A 21,567-nucleotide genomic window follows, 5' to 3' on the forward strand; every position below is an offset into this window, starting at 1 on the left:
TGGAGGGGGGCGGAGGCGGGGGACAAAGGGAAAAGAAGGTGAGAGAAAGCTCCACCTCCGACCTGCTGGACACCGTTCAAGAAACCCCATTTTCGGCCCCTCCAACAGTGCTTTGCTGAGCTGCATCCTCTGTGAAGCCTCGCTTGCCGATTGTTCTAAGTCACACTCAGAGTAGCCCTGCCCACTGCCCTACTAATGGCCACCGAATGCCCAGTCGTATCCCGACTCTGCAGTCTCTTGGACAGTAGCCCACCAGGATCCTCTGTCCATAGAATTTTACCAGGCAAGAATACTGGAGCGGGTTGCCATTTCCTCCTCCAGGGGATCTTCCTGACCCAGGGATCGAACCCAAGCTTCCTGTGTCTCCAGCATTGCAGGCGGATTCTTTACCACTGAGTCTCTCTACAGTTCGGTTCTAATTTGGGTTCTTTAGACAGGCCCTTTCCCAGACTCTGGGGAGCCCTGTCCTTGAATCCCCAAAGGGTTCAAATAGGATCCCCATGCTTCACAAGGAGACTTCACGAGTCACCCTTCTCGCTTTCTTCAGACCCTGCTGTCTCTCCGTTTCCTTGCCTGCGCTCCTACTGGAGAACCGGGAGACCGCCTAGGCAGTAAGGTGGAGGCGGGGTGCTGAGGAGACTAGTTAGTTCTTTCATTCATTTCATAACCTGTCCTGGCTCCTCCCTGGGGCAGGGAGGGGCGGGAAATGACCGGGTTTGCGTAATGGGTCCGGGGTGGGGTGGGGTGGGTTAGGGTAGGGTAGTGGGGTGGGGTGGGGTGGGTTAGGGTAGGGTAGTGGGGTGGGGGGCTGGGGTGGGTTAGGGTAGGGTAGAGGGGTGGGGGGCTGGGGTGGGTTAGGGTAGGGTAGAGGGGTGGGGGGCTGGGGTGGGTTAGGGTAGGGTAGGGGGCTGTGGGGCTGGGGTGGGTTAGGGTAGGGTAGGGGTCTGTGGGGCTGGGGTGGGTTAGGGTAGGGTAGGGGGGTGGGGGGCTGGGGTGGGTTAGGGCAGGGTGGGGGGGGCTGGGGTCCCCGGCGCCCACCGTGAAGGGCTGGTGGACCGCTGCCCATTGTGGTGCCTACCTTGGCCGGGCATTGGAGTTCTGACTGTGTGCTAGGGACCCCCTCTTCCCACCCCGAGGCATAGCCAAGCCTGAGAGGGCGACGGAGAGACTCATAGCTCAGGGAAAGAATACCTGGAGAGAGAAAAGCAAGAGCTGGGAAGAGAAGCCTTTAAAATCTATTTCTGAGGACTTACGGGGCCTCGCAGTTGGAACTATAAAGATGGGAAGAGGGCCGCGGAAGTTTAAGCCCTTTCCCATAAATCTCAAATGACCCTGGCTCTGTCTGAAAGCGGATGTGAGCGAGGACATAGGGAGCGGGGGTGTACAAGGTCTAGCTTTCAGACGGGGCTGCAATAGGGTTGGAAACCATTCGTGCAGCATTAATCGGAGGGAAAGAGACCCGCAGATCATCACCACTGAGGGGAGGACAAAGAGGTGGCTTTAACCCATCCCCCAAATAAACATCCAAGATAAATTGACACAAAGTGACAATACAAGTACTGTAGCGCACACTCCTTGCAGTCAGGTCACCACTTCCAAGTTCCCCTCCTCCACAACGGAGCCCTCCAGCCCTAGAGCATCTAGTGAGAGATCATATGGAACCCTGGGGTTCTGGGGGCTGTGATTTCTGAGGCCCAGCTCCCGCCCAAGCAGGAGTGCCGGGAAGCTGTCACGTACTGCGCTCCTGGGCTGCGCGGCCCTCACCTCTAGGCAGGGGGCGCCTTGGCCCGGGAAAGACACCAGGCCCAGGGGCGGACCCCGCTGGGCGCGCTCCTCCTACGCCGGTGTCAGGTTTACGGAACCGAGAGCTCCCCTGCCGGACGCGCGGTGGCCAGACGGCCACAAGGATTCCGTTCGCCTGACCCGGCCCGGCTGGACCCTGCCTGGGCGCGCCATGTTCGCGCGTGGGTCCCGGAGGCGCCGCTCCGGGCGCGCGGTGAGCGAGACTCGGGGCAGCGATGGGGGTCGGGGTAAACAGAGACCCAGGAGAGGAAGCAAGGGATAGAGAGGAGGTGTTCCACAGAGGATTTGGGAATCCCCATCCCCAAGATACCCAGACCGGAGGGCTGCTGGAAGCATGTGGATGAAGGAACGTGGAAATCTGGTGGCCCTGGCTCCCTAATCACCTTTCCGCACACCTTTGTCAGTATGCAGGGGACTTGGTGCACTCCCCTCTTGGGTGAATTATGGGAGGGGATTCTGAGAGCCAAAAGATTGGGTCCTGAAGTCCTAAATTGAGCAGAGACCTCCTGAGCTTCTGAAGAAAGGGACCTCCCCCTGTACCTGGGTGGAAGGTGAACTGAGGGGCAAGGCCCTACACTCCTGGGGTGCCCGAATATTGAGAGTCAAGTGGTTGGGATATGGGGGTAAGAGAGCTTCCAGGCTTCCACTTGAGTCACAGAGCTTTTGACTTCCTAGATGGGAGGGTCTCTCTCTTCCTTTGGAGGGGCTGTCTGGGTGGGGTCTGGTCCAGAAGAGTGAATAGCCCTAGGATATGAGGGATAAGGGCCAAGGCTTCTTGGGGTGTGAGTTTCTGAATGGCTCAAGGGCCTCCTGAGATCCCAGAGGAGGGTCTCGGTTCCTTGGGTTTGAAAAGGTGAAGCCAGGGTTTGGGGAAGAGCTCTTGCTGCTGCTGCTGCTAAGTCGCTTCAGTCGTGTCCAACTCTGTGCGACCCCAGAGACAGCAGCCCACCAGGCTCCCCCGTCCCTGGGATTCTCCAGGCGAGAACACTGGAGTGAGTTGCCATTTCCTTCTCCAATGCATGAAAGTGAAAAGTGAAAGTGAAGTCGCTCAGTCTTGTCCGACTCTTCGAGACCCCATGGACTGCAGCCTACCAGGCCCCTCTGTCCATGGGATTTTCCAGGCAAGAGTACTGGTGTGGGGTGCCATTGCCTTCTCCAGAAGAGCTCTTGAGCTTCTGAAAATAGGAACAGGGTTCACGTGGGGATACCAAGTAAGGATGGGGTCTCGGACTCCCAACTTGTGGAACTGGAGTGCTGCTGGTTCCTGAGTGGAGAAGGGGCCCAGCGAGATGAGGCCTGGGAAGAAACACCCAGATTAGGGCCTCTGCTCTAGTGGAGAGAGTACTCTGAGTTCAGGTGTTTTGAGGCCTAAAGGATTCAGAGGCTGGTGAGAGGTGTCCAGGCTGGGTGAGGGGACTCCAAGGCTGGCCCAGGGAGGGGAAATTCCCTGAAAGGGGGGCATGTAGGGAGGTAGCCTCAGCTGCCCCGCCTCTACCTCGGTGGTGTCCCCCTCTGCTCTGGGCTCTGTCCCAGCCTGCCTGGCGTTGCCCTGGTGGGACAGGCCCTGGCCTGTGGTTGCTGTCCTTGGAATGGAGAGGCGGGCGTTGATTTCTCTCTCCCTCCCCGCCCGCGCGCACCTCGCCTGGTCCCGCGTCTGCCCCCGCCCACTACAGCCTCCAGAGGCAGAGGACCCAGACCGCGGCCAGCCCTGCAACTCCTGTAGGGAGCAGTGCCCCGGCTTCCTGCTACACGGCTGGAGGTAGGTGACCTTGCCTTCGTCAGGGTCCTGCCCTTAGGGGAACGCACCGAGACTTAGTCCACTCCCCTAGCCTGGAGCCCGGTCTTCGAGAAAGCTCAGGTCCAGAGCCCTCCCTCCCCAGACTCGGTCCTAATTGTGGCGTTCCCAGGAGATCTCCGCCTACTACATGTCCCCGCCCCCAGAAGTATCCTAGTTTCCGAGCCCTGTCTCTAGGGAGAGCCTGAGTCCCGGGTTTTGAGCACCGCCCACTGACCTCCAGCCCCATTTTTGGGCTCAGAACTCCTCTCCCACACCCAGGTCCTATCCTCTTAGTGAAGGCCTGTACCCAAAACCTCCCATAGAATACAACAGACAAGAGCCCGACCCACGGGCTCAGAGCCCGACCCACTCACGAGTTCAGAGCCTCAGCACAAGCTAGAGCCCGCCTCTAGGAAAAGTTCCCTCAACAACTTCCAAAGTCCTGAGGGGAAACCCCTAGATTTATAACTCCAACCTCAGATTCAGCCCCGCCCCTACTCAAGTCCGCTGCCAGGAGAGTGTGGCCCAAGTCCCAGTGCTGAAAGTAAGGGCCTTGAGACCTCCCACAGCCCCACCACTCGCTTCACATCCTCTGGCCAAGCCCACAGCCCCACTCGCAGCTCCCAGCCCAGGTGGCCGCTCCGCCCTTCACAGCCCCCGCCCACTCCCCCACAGTGGTTTGGCTCACAGCCTCACGTCCGCTCTGCACCTCCTCCAAGCCCAGAGCTTGGAGCTCAGGCTCCAAGTCTTTTGCTGGCGATAATCTGCATGTCTCTGCCCCTCAGTTAGACTTTCTTGGGCCGCCAAGGGGGTCCCAGTGGGCTATCCCTTAGGAACTGACCCCCATCCCGGCCCCCACAGAAAGATCTGCCAGCACTGCAAGTGCCCGCGGGAGGAGCACGCCGTGCATGCAGTGCCTGTGGACCTGGAACGCATCATGTGTCGGCTAATCTCAGACTTCCAGCGCCACTCCATCTCCGATGATGACTCAGGCTGTGCCTCAGAGGAGTATGCCTGGGTGCCCCCTGGTCTCAAGCCTGAGCAGGTGACCAAACGCCACCACCCACTCTTGCTCATCAGTGGGCATGCACACACACATACTCACACACACACTCAGGTGGGAAACTATTTCCAGGGAAACACAAGAGTATGTGGTCAGACTGTGCATGTCCTTCTGACCCCTCTGTGATCCAGCAGGGAACCCTGATTGATCGCTGGGCCAGTTCCTCAGGACCTGATCACCCCACTCCTGTTCTCACCTTACCTCAGGCCTTATCCCAGCACTTTTCATTCACCATATTTCCATTGATTCATTCATTCATTCATTCAACAGTCACTGAGCACTTACTGCATGTCAGACACTGTTCTGAGAACATAACAATGAACAAAAATCACACACAAAAATACACCTGCCCACATGGAGGTTGTATTCCCAAAGGGAACAAGAGACAATAAACAAACCTACAAAAATATGTCAGATGGTGTAAGAGCTATGGAATAAATAGAGCAGGAAAGTGGGGAAGAGACAGAGATGTTGGAATTGTAAATAAGGTGTCCAGGTCAGCCTCTGTGACAGTATGATGTTTGAGCTTCCTGAAGAAGGTGAGGATGTGAGCTATGCAGATATCAGAGGTTAGAACAATCCAGGCAAGGGGAAAAGCTAATGCAAAGGCCCTGAGGCAGGAGTGTGCTTGGCATGTGTGAGAAACAGTGAGGAAGCCAGTGTATGTGGAACACAGTGAGCAATGGGGCCAGTGGTTGGAGGTGAGGTCAGAGATGGCGGGGGCCATGGACACACTTTGACTTCCACTTTGAATGAGGGAGAGGACACCAGAGGTTTGTGAGCAGAGAAGGGATGTGATTTGTCTTAAGATTTAACAGGATTCCTCTGGCTGCTGAATGTAGAATGGACTGTGAGAGTGGAAGCAGGGGATTAGTGAAGAGGAGGCAACTGCAGTGGTCCAGGTGACTGATCCTGATCGTGACATTAGCAGTGGAAGTAGTGAGCAGTAGTCAGAGTCTAGTTATATTTTGAAATTAGAGCTTAGAGGATTCTCTTGTGGGTATGAGAGAAGAGTCAAAGATGACACAAAGGATGGATGGATTGACTGATATGGGGCAGGCCAAGGCAGGAGCAAGTTTGAAGGCTAAGAGCATACATTCGGTTTTGGCTGTCTGGAGTTTGAGATGCCTGTTGGACATCTGAGTGGTCACATGAAAATGGAACTCAACAAGAAGTCACAGGGCTAGAGGTATGCATTTGTGAGTCATTAGCCAGGAGATGGTATTTATAGCCATGAAGTTGGATGTCATTCCCAAAGAACTGAAGGTAGACAGAGGGAAGAGGACCAAGGACTGAGACTGAGGACCTTCCCACATTTAGGGATAAACTAGCTGAGGAGGAACCAAAAGAGGGACAGAGAAGGAGCAGTCAATAAGGTAGGAGGAAGCAAACCCAGGGCAGTGTGCTCTTGTGGAAGCTAATAGAACAGAGTGTTTCCAGGAACAGGGAGTGATTGGCTGTGTCCAGTGCTACTGATGGGTCACACTGGATGAAGACTGAGACCTGAGAAATGAGTTTAGCAATCTGGATATCATTGATGACTATGACAGGAATAGCTTTGGAGGAAGGACAGAGACAGAGGGGATGGAGAAGCCCAACTGGAGTGGGGTCTAGAGAGAATGGGAGGAGACGAAATGGAGATAGGAAACACATACATTTTTGAGGACTTTTGCTGTAAATGGGGAAAGAAAAGTGAAGCAGCAGATGGAGGGAAAAGAAGGGTCAATACATGAAGGAACTCTCAGTATGTTTGAGAGGTGGCAGGAATGATCTGGCCTGTAGGAAGGAGAGATGGAGGGGGGTCAGTAGAAGTTCCCTCCTGATGACTTTAATTTTCTCAGAAAAGTAGGGATCCACCAACACTGACTCAATGGACATGAGTTTGAGCAAAGTCTGGGAGATAATTAAGGACAGAGGAGCCTGGTGTGCTGCAGTCTATGGGGTCACAAAGAGTCAGACACGACTGAGCCACTGAACAACAACCACTCCACTGCATCATCTCTAGTCTCAATTATTTTCACCCATCCCCTATGTTCCTCCAGGTATACCAGTTTTTCAGCTGCCTCCCAGAAGACAAGGTCCCCTATGTCAACAGTCCTGGGGAGAAATACAGGATCAAGCAGCTGCTGCACCAGCTGCCCCCACATGACAGTGAGGTGAGGAGGCAGAAGACAGGAAGGGCATGCCAGGTAGGGGGCACAGCCTGGACAAATGCTGGGAGCTGGAAAGCAGTGGGCAGGCTCAGAGGAGGAGAGGTGAACTGATCTGAGGGGACAGGCCTAGACAGGCAGGGGCGATCAGGGGACATTCCTTGGTAAAAACCACAGCTGGGCCTTAGGAGAGGAGGTAAGGGGTGGGTATTTAAGGCACCTATACAAAGGCCTAGAAGTAAACTTTCTGAGCAAGGATGAAATCTGGAAGAAGGTCGGGGTGGGGCAGGCATCAGGGGAAGAGCCTGGAAGACCCCTGCTACTCCAGGCACAGTACTGCACGGCACTGGAAGAGGAGGAGAAGAAAGAGCTCAGAGCCTTCAGCCAGCAGCGGAAGCGGGAGAATCTGGGGCGTGGCACCGTGCGCATCTTCCCTGTGACCATCACTGGGGCCATCTGTGAGGAGGTGAGCCATGGAGGGCCTCAGTGAGTAAGTGGTGCCTTTGCTCCAAGCCTTGGGGTGCAGACCCATCTCCCAGGCCCTGGGAAGATGAGGCTGGCCACTTAAGCCCTAGTGGTCTGTGTAGTGTCCCCTCTGGTGGGTGGGGTCTTTTCCTCATGTTCTGCTGTTGGACAGGGACCATATCTAAGGCCTCCCTGACCAGCCAGGTCTGTCTGTAGGGCCCCCTGGTGGACTGGAGCCTGTTTCTCAGATCCCATGTCAGGTATGGTCTACCTCTAAGGAGAGCTTAGTAGACCTTCTCTATTCATTTTCTCCCTTCCATGCTGTGGACATGGGATGTGGGCTATCTCTTTGGCCCTCTTATGATCAAGACTTGTTCTTAAGAACCAACCCACAGGGGCAGGGCATGTCTTCAGAGCTGAGTGATGAGTGGAATTTGTCTCTGAGGCCCTCCTGGTGGGTGGACCCTAACCTTAGATCTTACTGTTAGGTGAGGTCTGTTGCTAAGATACCCCAACTGGGCCTGACCTGTCTCTATGGTTTTCTCAACCCCCTAAAGGTGAGACTTGCCTTTGAGGCCACCCACAAGAGATAGGGTCTGTCTCTGTGGTTTTCCCCAGGAGCAGGGTTGTTCTCTAAAGGCTCCTGCTCTCACCTTCACCCGCAGCCATGTAGGCAGGGCCTATCTTGAAGTTCTACCCCCTGGATGGGGCTGGTCACATAGGCCATGGGGAAGGCCCAGGTGTGACACACCTTGGCTGACCCCCATCCATTTGACCATCTTGGTGATGGTGACCGTGTTCACCTGTCATTTCACAGTGTGGGAAGCAGATTGGAGGTGGGGACATTGCCGTGTTTGCCAGCCGTGCAGGCCTAGGCACCTGCTGGCACCCACAGTGCTTTGTGTGTTCCACGTGCCGGGAGCTACTGGTGGACCTCATCTACTTCTACCATGCTGGCAAGGTCTACTGTGGTCGCCACCATGCCGAACGCCTGCGCCCACGCTGCCAAGCCTGTGACGAGGTCTGTGCCTTTCTGCCCAACGGTGGGAATGGAGGGTGGGCAGGGCCAGGGGCAGACCCTTCTGATGGCCATGGATGGCCTTTGCCTGCCAGATCATCTTCTCCCCTGAGTGCACGGAAGCCGAGGGCCGGCACTGGCACATGGGTCACTTCTGCTGCTTTGAATGTGAAGCATCGCTCGGGGGGCAGCGCTATGTCATGCGTCAGAGTCGCCCCCACTGCTGTGCCTGCTATGAGGCCCGCCACGCGGAGTACTGTGATGGCTGCGGGGAGCACATTGGTGGGTGAACATGGGACTGGCTGGGCGATGGATGGACAGCTGGGTCATAGCCCCACCCCCAGGATTCCTTCTGTCTTCCAGGCCCCATCTCCCATTATACCCCATACTTTAATTCTAGCCCCAGCACTGTAGCCCTATACCCTTCACTGCAATTCCATTACCGATGTCCCCCATCATGCCATCTTTTCTAAACCCACCTACACTAGGCACCACTACATATCTAGACCCACCTCCAGAGTGCCCTCTAATTTCTAGCACCTTCCCCCCAAGTTACTCTCCTACCCTCTCAACCTAGCCCCTACTCTAAGCTATGCCCTGTTCTCCCACACTCTCCTCCATCAGCCTAGGTAAACCCTACCTTCTAAGCCAGACCCAACCTTCTAAGATCTACTACTCCCTTCCCACCAAAGCCACACCCTACCTTCTCTGTTCTGCTGCCACCACCCAGGTCTCTTCTTCAGGTCTACCTTCCATTCTCCTTCCACCTGAAGCCACCTCTTAATGTCTAAGCCAGACCCACATCTTAGAGTCTAATACCCACTCCACTCTGGGAGGGGCCACCTGGGGAAAGAAAGGGAAGCAGAGGAAACATTTATCAGCCAGTTTCCAGGAGAGGAGAGTGAGGAAGGGCCCCAATCTGGAGAGGTGGGGGAAGAGGGCATCTCCAGGGACCCTGCCCCAGATTCCCAAGAAGGGCCCCCATTCAATAGGGTCGGGGATATGCCTGAGTGTTCCCCCTCCTGTCCATCCCTGCAGGCCTGGACCAAGGCCAGATGGCTTATGAGGGCCAGCACTGGCACGCCTCAGAGCGCTGCTTCTGTTGTAGTCGCTGCGGGCGAGCTCTCCTGGGCCGCCCCTTCCTGCCACGCCGTGGCCTAATCTTCTGCTCACGAGCCTGCAGCCTGGGGTCTGAGCCCACGGCTCCAGGGCACAGCCGCCGCAGCTGGAGCGCAAGCACGGTCTCCACACCTCTCACAGCCTCTACAGCCTCTTTCTCTGCTGTGGAGGGGGCATCTGAGACTACCACCAAAGGCACCAACACCGAGGCAGCGCCTGGTGAGCCACCCCACCTCCCCCAACCCTGTCCCTTCCCCTTGACCAGCCCGGGCCCTTCACCCTGGCATCCCTGGCCCTACCCCCATCTCAGTCCTGGCTTCATCCCCAAACCATTCCAGGCCTAATCTCCAGCCCAAACTACACCCCATGTGAATCCTGGTTCCACCCCACTTCTGTGCAGGGCCCTTCCCCTACCTCAACTTGTCCCAGCTTGAGCCCAAGTTCCTCCTCCAAACCCCTTGACCCCTCACCCTCTGTTCCCCGGCCCCACCTGGATTCTGCTTCATCCTATACCACGCCCCCACCCATGGCCATACCCCATATGCCAATCCAGTCCTGTTACTCCTGCTTTCACCTCCACCCAGAACCTGCCTAAGACCTCATATTCCCTGGATTCCCCACCTTTCTGCCCCACCCCGATGCCTGCCCCCATTTTCCCAGTCTTGATCAGGAAGAAAGAAGGTCCTTTCCAGAGGCCTCTCCTGGGTGGGGTGGGGGTGGGGCAGGAGGTATAGGGTGACTCCCCATCTTTTTCCAGCTGCAGGTCCTGAGGAGCCCACTCACTTTCTGAGGGGGGCCCCCCACCGCCACTCCATGCCTGAGCTGGGGCTCCGCAGTGTCCCCGAACCACCCCTGGGGCCTCCCAGCCAGCCGGATCCACGACCAGAAGATGGTACCTTTGGTCGCCAGAGCGCCCCTCGTGTCAGCTTCCGAGACCCCCTAGTGTCTGAGGGAGGCCCTCGGCGGACCCTGAGTGCACCCCCAGCCCAGCGCCGCAGACCACGCAGCCCCCCGCCCAGGCGCCGCCACCGCCACCACCACCATCATCACCACCACCATCACCACCACCGCTGCCACTTTGGCAGACGTCGCCACCATCAATGTGACTTGGGATCAGGGTCGGACTCAGGATCTTGCTCCAGCTCACCCACCAGTTCCAGTTCTGAGTCCTCAGAGGAGGATGGCTACTTCCTAGGGGAACGCATCCCGCTGTCCCCGCACCTGTGCAGGCCAGTGCTTGCTCAAGACACCATAGCTGAGACCGCCAACTCCCCATCTCCACAGCTCCCTGGGAACTCTCGCCCAGGAATGTCTCGACAGGCCAGAGATAAGAACTGCATCGTGGCTTGAAGGAGTGACAGTTCTGGGGGGGGGGGCTTCATTCTCAAGTCAGTGTAGATGATGACCTACACCCCAACTTAAGTCATTGATCCCCTTCCTTCCTCCCTCCTTTGTCTGTTTGTATTACTGAAGTAATTTAATATTTGTTGTAAAACAGGCTTGTCCTTACCTCTTTGCTCCAGCATCCCCCCTCCCCAATTTTCCCCCTACTGATGCTTGAGATTTATCTACATTTAATCAAAGGATTAATTTATTCACTATCATATGTTCTAATAATCTGCATAGTATTTATTTATTGCTCCACAGAACACCCCCACCCCCTACACACTGAGGAGGTTATTTAGAGTGGGTTACAACACGGGGCCTGGAGTCTGAAATCTGAGGTACCCTCTTCTGTCATTTTGTGACTTAGGTGGGACATTGTCCAGGCAGAACTGATGTCTCTGTTTGGATACTGCAGAAGGGGGCCCTAGGCACGCCCATAAAGGTAGCCATACCCAGGAGGGTTGATTGGCAGGCTGGAAAACAAATTCCATGGTAAAGGCACTTTTACCTCAATAGGGAGCTGGGAGTTGGCTGGGAGTGTTGTAGGGGTGGGGAGGAGTTATTTCAATAGAGGTGTTGTTTGCAGATTGCTGAGAGAAATGAAGAGAGTACACCTACACCGGGCCATCTGCAGGGTCTGCAAGAGGAAAAGAAAGAAAGCATTGGCTGGATCCATATGCCTGTTTTACAGATAAGAATACTGAAGCTTATGGAACTTATTGGCACTAAAGCCTTAAGTACCAATAAGAGACAAAGTTGGTATTCATGCCCCTTGGGAAACCCATCTTCTTCTCAGCCCCCTTAGCAACACCCCCAGCACACCCACACACTTACCAGTAGGGGCTGCTGTATGTCTCTGCTGCCGCAAGGGGAAGGTAATGTAGGCGTCATAGCCAAAGAGGCCTGCAGCGCATAGGCCCAGTACCTGGGGATGGGAGTGAGGGTGGGTAGATTAGACTGGTCAGCCTACCAAGCCTCCTATCTCCTTGTATCCACTGACTAGCCCAGTGACTAGCCCATGCAGGGATGATGGTTAAAGCCACAGGTGGGGATCCCAGAGAGCCCCGGGGAAAGACCAGAGACTGGATTCTACCCCACCCTCCTTCTTCCTAGTACATCTCAACACAGTACAGCGACACAGTGGCCCCGTATACGTTGTTGTTGTTGTTTAGTCCCTCAGTCATGTCCGACTCTTTTGCAACCCCATGGACTGTAGCCCACCAGGCTCCTATATCCATGGGATTTCCCAGGCAAGAATACTGAAGTGGGTTGCCATTCCCTTCTCCAGGGAGTATTCCCAACCCAGTGATTGAACACAGGTCTTCTGCATTGCAGGCGGATTATTTACTACTGAGCCACCAGGGAAGCCAGGCCCCACATATAGGGGATGCCATTCATACTGTGCATTGCAACAAAGCTCTAGCAGATGGTTTAGTCTAATTATTGACATTGATAGTGCTTTGTGCGTCCACCTCTATGTGCTTCCCACAAAAGTCCTTGTGTTGGACAAGGGACGGCTCTAATTTACAGCAAATGATGATTTGGGGAGGAAAACCAGGGCCTCAGTTTGACTTCCCTGCAGGCCCTGAGGACAAGTGTGACCTGTGAGTCACACACTTTCTGGCAGAAGCAGAGGCAGAAATAGCCCCAGGATCCTCAAACCCTTCTCTCTGTGCTTAGAAGCTGACTCCACAGCCATTACCCCTGCAGCGATTTTGGAGTTGTTTCCTCTCTCAACGAGCACCACAATGGAGGTGATCAGGTAGAGAATGACCGCTACAAGGGTTCGGAAGAAATCCTGTGAGGTGTAGGGAGAAGAGGGAAGTCAGCATTCAGAATTGCCCTGCACAATCACAACTTCTGTTATCCCTCCCTAGCCCTGCCATTATGGCCCCTTTCTCACACTCCAAGGCCAGTTGATGATCTGTATCTTGGTGTGCAGGTCACACATGTAGACAACAAAGAAGACGGCGGCAAAGATCATCTCTATCACCGACAAGAAAGAGTACCCTGATGTCGAGGTGCTAAAGCAGATCAGAATCACCAGGCATAGTATCTGGAAGGACATGTGAAAGGGGGCCTCAGTCAACTCCCAGGACTGAGGGGAATGGTTTCAACTAAGTGGGGGGGGGGGGGGGCGGGTCATCTCAAACTTAGGACTGGGAAAATGACAAATAGCAATAGCTAAACTCTTAGTGTGTGCACACTGTGCTCCAAATGTTGTTCTAAGAGCTGCACAAGTATTAATTCACTCAGTCATCACAATAACCTAGTGAACTGGGTACTATTATTAGTACCTTTATTTTTTATACATGAGGACAGTGAGGCACAGAGATGTGAAGTGACTTATCCACAATCACCCAGCTAATAGGTAGAGTTGGGTGCCTCGGTTTCCCATCTTTTTCCTTCTAGGATGCCCTGTGGGGAGTATCGCCTCCAGCACTCGGGGCACCAGCTTCAGGGCTTTGACAGGGCGCGACATGCAGTTCCCCCAGCAACCTCTCTAGGAAGCGGTGAGAGGAACACCAGAGGGGCAGGGCTCCATTAAAGGCTCTGCACCTTTTACAAAGGCCTCAAAGGAAGCGCCCACTTTGAGGAGTACGGGAAACCTAGGCTCCTGAGCGGCCCAGATAGCTAAAGACCTTCCGCCCCACCACAGAGGGGCTAGGAAGAACTGGGGGAGGGCTAGTCACTTACCCCGCGGGACTAGAGCGCGCGGGGCCCCACCCCAACAGGTCCCGCCCCTGGGCGCTCTGCCAGCCCGCCCGCCTGTGCCCAGGCCGCGCCACGCCCTGCCACGGGATGTCCCCCCAACACCCAGGACCTGGGGACACCTTCGAGGAGACCACCGATAAGAATACTGGGTCTCTCTCCACCGGGCCCGCCATACGCCCCGTGGGCCTCTTGCCTGACCGCGTGGGCCAGCAGCTCCTGACCACCTTCTCCAAGACCTCACTGATTTGGCCCTGCGTGCGCCCCTGGTTTCGGGCCTCCGCCATCAACTCACCCACTTGGCGCCCCACTGCCGAGAGCCCTCGGCCGCGCGCCTGCCTCCCCCGGAGCTGCCCCGCTTCGCGTGCTGCTGCCACCCCACCCCGCCTTTGCCCACCCGCCAGTCCCGGGACGCTCACAATCTCAGCAAACAGAAGAAATCCCTTTCGGGTGCGCGAGAAGCTGGTGCAGGCGGCCCAGCAGCCGGGGGCCGAGAGGCGCTCGGAATCCGCCATGGTGTGGACCCGAGTCCCAAGAGGCGCAGAAGACCTGCTCGCTGGCTCGTGTTTTCGAGGACGCTGCACACCCAGCCGTCTTGCCAGCCGTCTGGCCGGGAAGGGGGCCCCCGGGGCGAAGGAGGGAGTGAATCACCGCGCAGAGCAGAAGCGGGCGGGGCTTCAGCGGGTCGGGCCAGGTGGCCACCGCCCCGGAAGCCCCCTCGCCCCGCCCGCCAAGGTTTCTCCCCGCCGGGCGCTCAGCCCCCGAGGCACCCAGTCTTCAGGGGCGCCAGTTTGTCAGTTCTGCGGTTTGGCAGATCTGCGAACCAGAACCGTGTTCCAATGGAGAGACCCTTCATGCTTTTTAGAATACCAATGCGCCTGGGACTGCCTCAGAACCGTGGAGATCTGGCTTTGGGAGGGAATGCCTCAGTTTCCTTAGCTGTAAGAAACTGCCCAGGCCAAGGTTAAACTCAGGTATGTTTACAGAATTCGGGATAATTCAGATTTTGGAAAATTTCCCAATGCATACAAGGTATTATTGAACACTCTCAGTGGGATCTGAGACTGCCTCGTTTAAAAACAACAACAGCAACACACACACCTGTTAATATTTCCTCAAGGAATGATGTGGACCTTCACAGTAAGTGGGATAAGACAGGACCAAAGAATTGTTTCTGGTTAAGTCAGGTCAAGTTTTGTAACCAAATGGTACCCAGCTTGTGGGAAATCTGTTGGTTTCCAAAGCTTTTTGGATTTCAGGATTGTGGATAAAAGATAGTGGATCGTGGAATAAACCTCTTAGATAGGGATGAGACCTTGCCAGGTGGAGAGAGAACAAAGCCTGCTGTGCATCAAGCTGCTCCCTAAATGAAGAGTGGGCATTATTAACAGTGTCAGAGCCCAGGGTCTGTTTCTCTGTTCTGCAATTCTGGGGAGGTCCTGGCCCCAAGTGTTGGGCTTCTGTTTCCTGGTTCTACATAAAGGGGCTGTCAGCCCAGTCTTAGATGAAGAATGCGGAAGGAGCACAGTTTTGTTTATTGCTGTGAGCTTGGCAAAATGAGGGGAAGGCTCCTGGGTGCCAGACTGAGCGAAAAGGCTGATGACATTTGAAGAGTGAGTTATCCTGAGCAAGTAATTTCTCCTGACTCAGCCTCAATTTCTGCGTCTGAGACCTGCACCTGGTAATGGAATCAGGCTATCCCCCAAGATGTGCTCCTCTGGCACACTCTCTCCAGAGTGGGTGTTGGTTTCATTCTCATTTGAGGTGAGGAGAGCCATGGCTGGAAGGCCAGAATGGTTCAACCCAAGGGCCTGCCTGCTTTCCCCCGCTGAACCTTGGGTCCCACAAAGCCAAGTAAGGGGCTCTCCTCAGTCCAGGTGGCTGAAAGAGATTGGTTAGTGGATATGAAGCATACCTTTCCCAGGGCTGAGTGTGTGCTTTCCAACTCTGTGAGGCCATGCCTGAGTTTCTAGAACAGAACAAACTCTCTTCCACATCAGAGCCTTTGAACTTGCTTCTCCCACTGCTGTCAATGCCCTTCTCCCCACCCCCACTCCCACCCCACCCCTTCAAACATCTAGCTTCTGGTCACTCAGGTCCCAGATCAAATACAATGTCTTCAAAGAGGTCAGCAGCCCACCATCATTACCTCCCCCAACATAACCTTTTGCTATCTTCATAACTCTCACTTCTCTCTGAAATTCTTTTATTCATCTTCTTGTATCTTTTCTGACATCAGTCTACCCCCCTCCACTACATCAGCTACACAAGGATAGAAATCTATGTTTCATCCCTCCAACATTTCATCAGTGCCTATCACAGTGCAAGGTAAGTAGTTGGGGCTCAGTTAATACTTGTCAAATGCAGGTGAGATTAAGAGGACAGGCTTGGGAATCGGGCAAGATTAAATCTTGCTTCAGTCCTCAACTTCCTCAAGCTATTTATACTCACTGGGCTTCATTTCTCTCCTCTGTGAAATGGACACATCAGGATTGTTGAGTCAATGTGTAACTAGGTAGAAATAGTGCCAGTAAAGCCAGTAGCCAGGATAAGACCAAGTAAATGGTGGTTGGGGTTACTATTGTTAGACTCCTGGATGTGACTAAGGCTCTGAAGTCCTTTCTTGACTTCCCTAGAGCCAGCAACACCTTCTATCAAGTTGAGTAAGGGTCAGCTAGAAGCCCCAGCGCACTCCCCCACAACTGCTACAGCGCTAATCATTCAAGGGTTCACCTCTTCACCTCTTTATACCCCAACTCCCAGCCTAGTTTTACAGTCCCTCTCCCCTCTCCAGCGCCGCCCTGGACACTTCCACGAGGGTCCTTTACTTTCTCCCACCTCTCCAGCCCCTCCCCATAGAGGTGAGAGTTGCTCATTCCCTCCAGACCACAGCTTCCTTCGTTGGGGGCATAGGACCAAGTGTCGTGGGTGTGGTGACCACGGAGGTGACTGGACATTGCTGAACTCAGTCAGCGCCGGCACTGGGGCTACACTGGAGCCCAGCTCCCCATATAAGACCGGGCTTTGGGGCTCTGTTCCCAGGACGGAGGAAACTCTCGCCTCTCCCAGGACTGGGAACGCCCAGCGTGTAGCGTGTGCACACAAGCCCAGCTGCAGTTCGTCACCATCTGTGGAAGAGGGGGGCGCGGCTCAAAGGTTCTAACAGCCGTTTTTAGCCCAGCCTGCTGACTCACACCTTCCTGGCTCCGCCCCGAAGGGGGCTCCGGGGCCCCAGCCAGTGCCTTGAGGGTGGCAGTCTACAGCCAGCTAAAGCTGGCCGACCAGGCCGGAAGTGAGTGACCGCAGGCTCTCGGCGAAGGAAGCTGCCAGGTTCTAACTTTGCTATCTAGTTCACTAGAGGGTCTGGACGATTCCCGGCCGGCCAGGGTTGTGGGTAAACCGGTGCACTCTCGCCACAGCAGGCCCACATCTGCATCCCCCACGCCATGCGCAATAATTAGCTGTGAGCCCTGTACACCTCCAAAAAAGTGAAATGAATGAATGGGGAAAGAAGCAGGAGTTGGCAAAATGGGAACGGAGTGGGTCCAAAGCGCGCCGGCAGAAGCAAAGAGCTCTTTAAAGGCATGAAAGAAACAGCGTGAAGTAAGCTTGCCGATGGTTGCTTGAAGAGGCCTTCCTCGAAACCAGATCGACCCTCCCCCTCCTTCACGTGTGGGACTCGGGATCTCCACCTGGCCTGGAGCACTTGGCAAGTCAAGACTGGATTGAACCATTTTATTACCTCCCCGGCCCCGAAACAAGAAGCGCCGGGCAGGCCGGTTGGGAAGGGCCATACCACTGACGCCGTGAGGGGAGCGCGGGCGGGTTGACTGCGAAGTAGGATGGAGGGGACAAGACCAAGGAAGTTCTCCCAGTGATACTAAGTGAGCGGCGGGGGGAGCACGCCAGATGGAGGTTGGGCAATGCCAAGTGAGCCTTCCGCTGCACGCTCAATGCCTCCGCCTTCCGGCTGCCATCTCCAGGGCGAGCTGCGCGGCCCCCGGGACCCCTAGGGCCCGCGAGAGCCGTTCCTCGCTGGGCGTCAGCCAGGGTCCGGGGGAATCCGGAGTTTGGTCGTTAGGGTCCTCCGTGCGGCGCTCTGCAGCAGGAACCGCGGGGCCATCGGCCGCCCCTTCTGGGCGAGGCTCCTGGCTGCCCCGGTTTTGGGGGGTCATACGTGGTCGTGGGTGCTGAAGTGGGGAGGAAGTGCTGGCGCTGCGAGTCTTCGTCATCTCTGGTCCCCCAGGATCTGGAATGCGATCTGGGGATGGCAGGACTGCGGATAAGATTGGGCGATAGGGTGGGCAATGGGGATGGAGCTCTTTGACAAAGGCATGGACACGCCCTCCAGGAACAGGCCACCCTCAAGACCCGAAGTTTCCTTTCCCCTCCTTTCCTGGATCCTGAACACTCCCCTCAGAAATCAATTCCCAAAACCCCCAAAGGCAGTCAAACCCTCCCATCTAGGATCCCAGACTTTCTGCTTGCTCATTCCATCATCCTCAACCCCCAGCCCTTACCCTAAAGGATCCCTCGTTTTCCAGGGCTAGTCTCCCTACCCTCTGGTTCCCTATCCCATCCCCTCTCCTCTTAGACCTACTCTGTCTTCCCATCAGAAGACCACAACTATTCCTTCTGAACACCCATTTTTACCCCAAACACCATCTTTTCTCTTCTCTCCCAGTACCTCAAAACCCTTCCCTCTGAAATCCACCCTTACTCCTACCCTGGGACCCCGGTCTTCACCTCCCCTTTTGAAAATACCATGACCCTCAGACACCGAGCCCCGATCCTCCTGGTTGAGACTACCAAACCCTTCTAACGAGGTCCCCAGCCTCTCCACTCTGTAACCCTCTTCTTTCCCTCACAGATCCCTGACCCTTTTCCCCTTGGAAACCTACCATCTTCTTTCTGGGGCCTTCCCACCACCTCAGGCTTGCCAGGGTGGGTTTCAGGAGGCCTGCTTAGCACGAGGCAAAGGCGGGGACCACCTCTACGAATCCGATCCACGACCTCAACATGACTGAGGCCCTGAGTTGACTCTCCATTGATGTAAAGCACGAGGTCGCCGGCCTGCAAGGCAAGGGGTGTTGTAGGAAGGTCAAAATGGAGAGCACACCAATGGGAGAGGGCAGGGCTGGCACCATCGAATGGAGGGTGCCTTACAGTTCACCTGCAAGCGACCGCAGCGCTGGGCTGGTCCATCCTTCAGCAGCCGGCGCACTGCCAGTGGAGCATCCCCACCTGCATCTCGGCCTCCACTTAATGTGAAGCCAAAGCCGGCGGAACTGCGAATGAGTTCAACAGAGAACTGACCAGAGGTCTGGGGTGACTTCAAAGGAGGACGAACCTTACCCTGGGTCGCTTGGGGCGGCGCGGTACGTATACCCATGTTCTCTGACCGACGATGCTGGAGTAAGGACACAAGTGTACATACACTGCCAGTCCTGAGGCAGGTGGCCTTAGATTAAGAGGACAAGGTGGTACCTGGGGACGCTGTTCCACGAAACTGGCATTAGGAAGGCGATTGTCTGTGACCTCTATCTCGGCAGAATACAGCATGCTAATGGCTGGGAGATGAAAAAGGCAGTCGGAAGGGTACTATAAAGAAAAAAGGACCTGTCTATTGAATTAATATTCTAGCCTCATCTCATTTCCGTGCCTTTAGGATGCACAGACTTGCTCATTCATTTAACTAAGCTCCGCCCAGATGAATAACTATCCTGGTTCCACTTTCTTAACTAATAATCCTGGCAACAGCTATTCCAGTATTCCCCAAACTTTCCTACTAATAATATGCAGATCCTAGCTCTAATATTAAAACCCTTAGGCCCACCCTACACGTTGCTTCTCCAGGATTCCAGCTGGTGAAGATTTCAGGCCTTGCTCTCTAATTAGCCTATAAAACCTCAACCTATTCCTGACAATTCCAGCCGCTCCCCTAGTGCGTTTATAGACTCCACCCCCTTGACTAACATTCCAGGCCCGCACCTCAGCCAAATGCCCGCTCCCAAACCTCTCCAGGCCTGGCCTCCTCAGAAATGCCACTTGAAACCCTTCTGAAGAAAGTAAAGATCAAACTCCGCACCAACAGCTAATCTTGCAGCGTTCACCTTCTGCAATAACCCTCTCTATGTCACCTCCTAGAGGAATATTCTAGTCTAACCCTAGCAGCCTCAAATCACAGCCGAGCCCGGGCCTCTCTACTCACACTCATTGGTCACACCAAGGGGAGTAACTAACAATCCTGGGCTCGCCCCCTCGGAACCTGGCTCCACTCCGACCACGCCCCCCGAAAGCCCACGCCCCATCACGCACCCTCCTTGGGGCGCAGGCGCAAGGTGGCGCCCGCCCTGCGTACCAGCGCCGCCACGTCGGCCGCAGCTCGGGCCGCCAGGGGGCGAGCTTCCAGCCGCGCCAGGAACTGTCTGGCGCTGGGACCCTCGGGCTGGGGACCGCCACTGCCTGCGCGAGTGAAAAGAGCAGATCAGGGCCCACCCTGAATCTCAGCGAACCCTCACGGGCCCCTACGACCAAAGACCTAGAATTCCCCTCAAGATCCCCGAGGCCACTCTTTTTCATAGTTCCGAAGGTCACCGACTGTGCCTTTCACCTCCCAGGACCCCTGACTATCACGGGAATGCCCGTGGACCCCCGCCTGCTCCCACGATATCCCTGGAGAGCTATTTAACTCCAGCACTCCTGGACACCTCCTAACACCCTGTGAATATCTCTGGAGGTTTCTGACGCCCACCCCTCCCCCCTCCACACATACACAACCCCAGATTCCAAACTCTGCCCCCAACATCCAGAAGGACTGCGATTCTCCCAGATGTCCCAACAGAACACGGTCTGCTCCCTGTGGCCCAGGCACCCCCGATTGCGCTCTAGATGTCCTAGGCAACCCTGCTGGTCCACGTAGCCCCAGATGGCCCCTCCACCTATCCCCAGAGGCTCCAGCCTAACCTCCCACAATCCACCACCCCCAGTGCCCAGGTGTCCCCAGTGACCCTGGGCAGACCCCTCCAGCACATCTCCCCCGAGACTCCCGGGAGTCCCGGGGTCTGGTGCTCCGCCCCGCGGCGCAGGTGTGGGTGCGGGTGCGGCTCCTCGAGCCCAGCCGGGGTCGCTGGGCCGCTGCCCTCCACCGCCGCCGCCCCCGCCGCTCGCCGCCGCCGCCGCCGCTCGGGCGCCAGGGCTGCTTTGTTTACCACCTGTCAGAAGGAGAAGGTGAGGAGCAGACAGGAGGCGCGAGGGCTGGCAGGGACGCGCCCACTACCCTCCCACCCCGAGCCTGGTACCTCTTCTGTTTCCCCTAGGGTCCGTGCCGCCCCCCGGGCGCCGCTCCATGACCTGTACTTGGCCTGGTGGACGCACGGCCGCCCGCGACGCGTTTGGAGCGCTCGGGAGCGCTCACCTGGTGGCCGGCCCGGGCCTGGACGTGGCTGAAGCCGGCTGGTCCCGTGCTCGGCGCCCCAACCAGCGCGGTGACCTACCTGGCGGCCGCCAAGGAGTCCTGGCCCTGAGAGCCAGCGCGCACTCTTGGCCTCGCCCTGCCTCAGCCGCTGCCTCTCTTTCCCATCGCCAAGGGAAAACTCTTTCCACCCAGGGGATGTTGTTATTCCAGTGTCAGAGGGGAAAGTCGAGGCCCAGAGAAGTTAAAGGCCCCACCTGAGCTCTGACAACTAAAAATGGGGTGCAAAACCGGAATCCAGGTTTACCGAGGTGTACTGAGGCCTCCAACAGATCTTTCCACATCTTAGGTGGAAAGTCGCTCAGTCGTGTCTGACTCTGCAATCCCATGGACTGTAGCCCACCAGGCTCCTCTGTCCATGGGTTCTCCAGGCAACAATACTGGAATGGGTTGCCATGGCCTCCTCCAGGGGATCTTCCCCACCTAGGGATGGAACCCGTGTCTCCTGACACTGCTACATTGGCAGGCGGATTCTTGACCACTGGGCCACCTAGGAAGTCCCTTCCACATGGTAGACACTCAGTCAATCTGCACTGAACGTTTCCCTACTGGGGAACTGGAAGAGTATGGTGGCCTGAGGAATGGGGGCACCCTTGGAGT

The 21,567-nt window shown here is 55.9% G+C and overlaps 3 protein-coding genes across 6 annotated transcripts; 1 reads left to right on the top strand and 2 right to left on the bottom strand.

The window, feature by feature from the left end:
• The first annotated feature begins 1,847 nt into the window (after positions 1-1,847).
• Positions 1,848-10,999, top strand: PRICKLE3 (prickle planar cell polarity protein 3). The gene is made up of 9 exons (XM_061136155.1): positions 1,848-1,996; positions 3,477-3,562; positions 4,442-4,625; positions 6,686-6,799; positions 7,122-7,259; positions 8,076-8,279; positions 8,372-8,558; positions 9,315-9,614; positions 10,153-10,999. The coding sequence occupies exons 1-9, from the start codon at positions 1,955-1,957 to the stop codon at positions 10,743-10,745; spliced, it is 1,848 nt and encodes a 615-aa protein (XP_060992138.1). The 5' UTR covers positions 1,848-1,954; the 3' UTR covers positions 10,746-10,999.
• On the bottom strand, positions 11,000-14,140 carry PLP2 (proteolipid protein 2). The gene is made up of 5 exons (XM_061136156.1): positions 13,913-14,140; positions 12,685-12,837; positions 12,484-12,579; positions 11,616-11,706; positions 11,000-11,418 (listed from the first exon to the last, which is right to left on the bottom strand). Exons 1-5 carry the CDS (start codon positions 14,006-14,008, stop codon positions 11,396-11,398), a joined length of 459 nt encoding a protein of 152 aa, XP_060992139.1. The 5' UTR covers positions 14,009-14,140; the 3' UTR covers positions 11,000-11,395.
• Positions 14,141-16,900: 2,760 nt separating this feature from the next.
• Positions 16,901-20,930, bottom strand: MAGIX (MAGI family member, X-linked). Of its 4 annotated transcripts, none has more exons than XM_061136603.1 (6): positions 20,795-20,930; positions 19,812-19,958; positions 18,981-19,063; positions 18,667-18,903; positions 18,395-18,566; positions 16,901-17,754 (listed from the first exon to the last, which is right to left on the bottom strand). In XM_061136603.1, the coding sequence occupies exons 1-6, from the start codon at positions 20,841-20,843 to the stop codon at positions 17,444-17,446; spliced, it is 999 nt and encodes a 332-aa protein (XP_060992586.1). In that variant the 5' UTR covers positions 20,844-20,930; the 3' UTR covers positions 16,901-17,443. The 4 variants fall into 4 exon arrangements, with proteins under 4 accessions (XP_060992586.1, XP_060992587.1, XP_060992584.1 ...); XM_061136604.1 differs by lacking the exon at positions 20,795-20,930 and adding an exon at positions 20,515-20,635 and having other exon boundaries at positions 16,901-17,769; XM_061136601.1 differs by having other exon boundaries at positions 16,903-17,769.
• Between the last annotated feature and the right edge of the window lie 637 nt (positions 20,931-21,567).

This window comes from Dama dama, chromosome X, assembly GCF_033118175.1.
Source record: "Dama dama isolate Ldn47 chromosome X, ASM3311817v1, whole genome shotgun sequence".
Taxonomy (NCBI): Eukaryota; Metazoa; Chordata; class Mammalia; order Artiodactyla; family Cervidae; genus Dama; species Dama dama.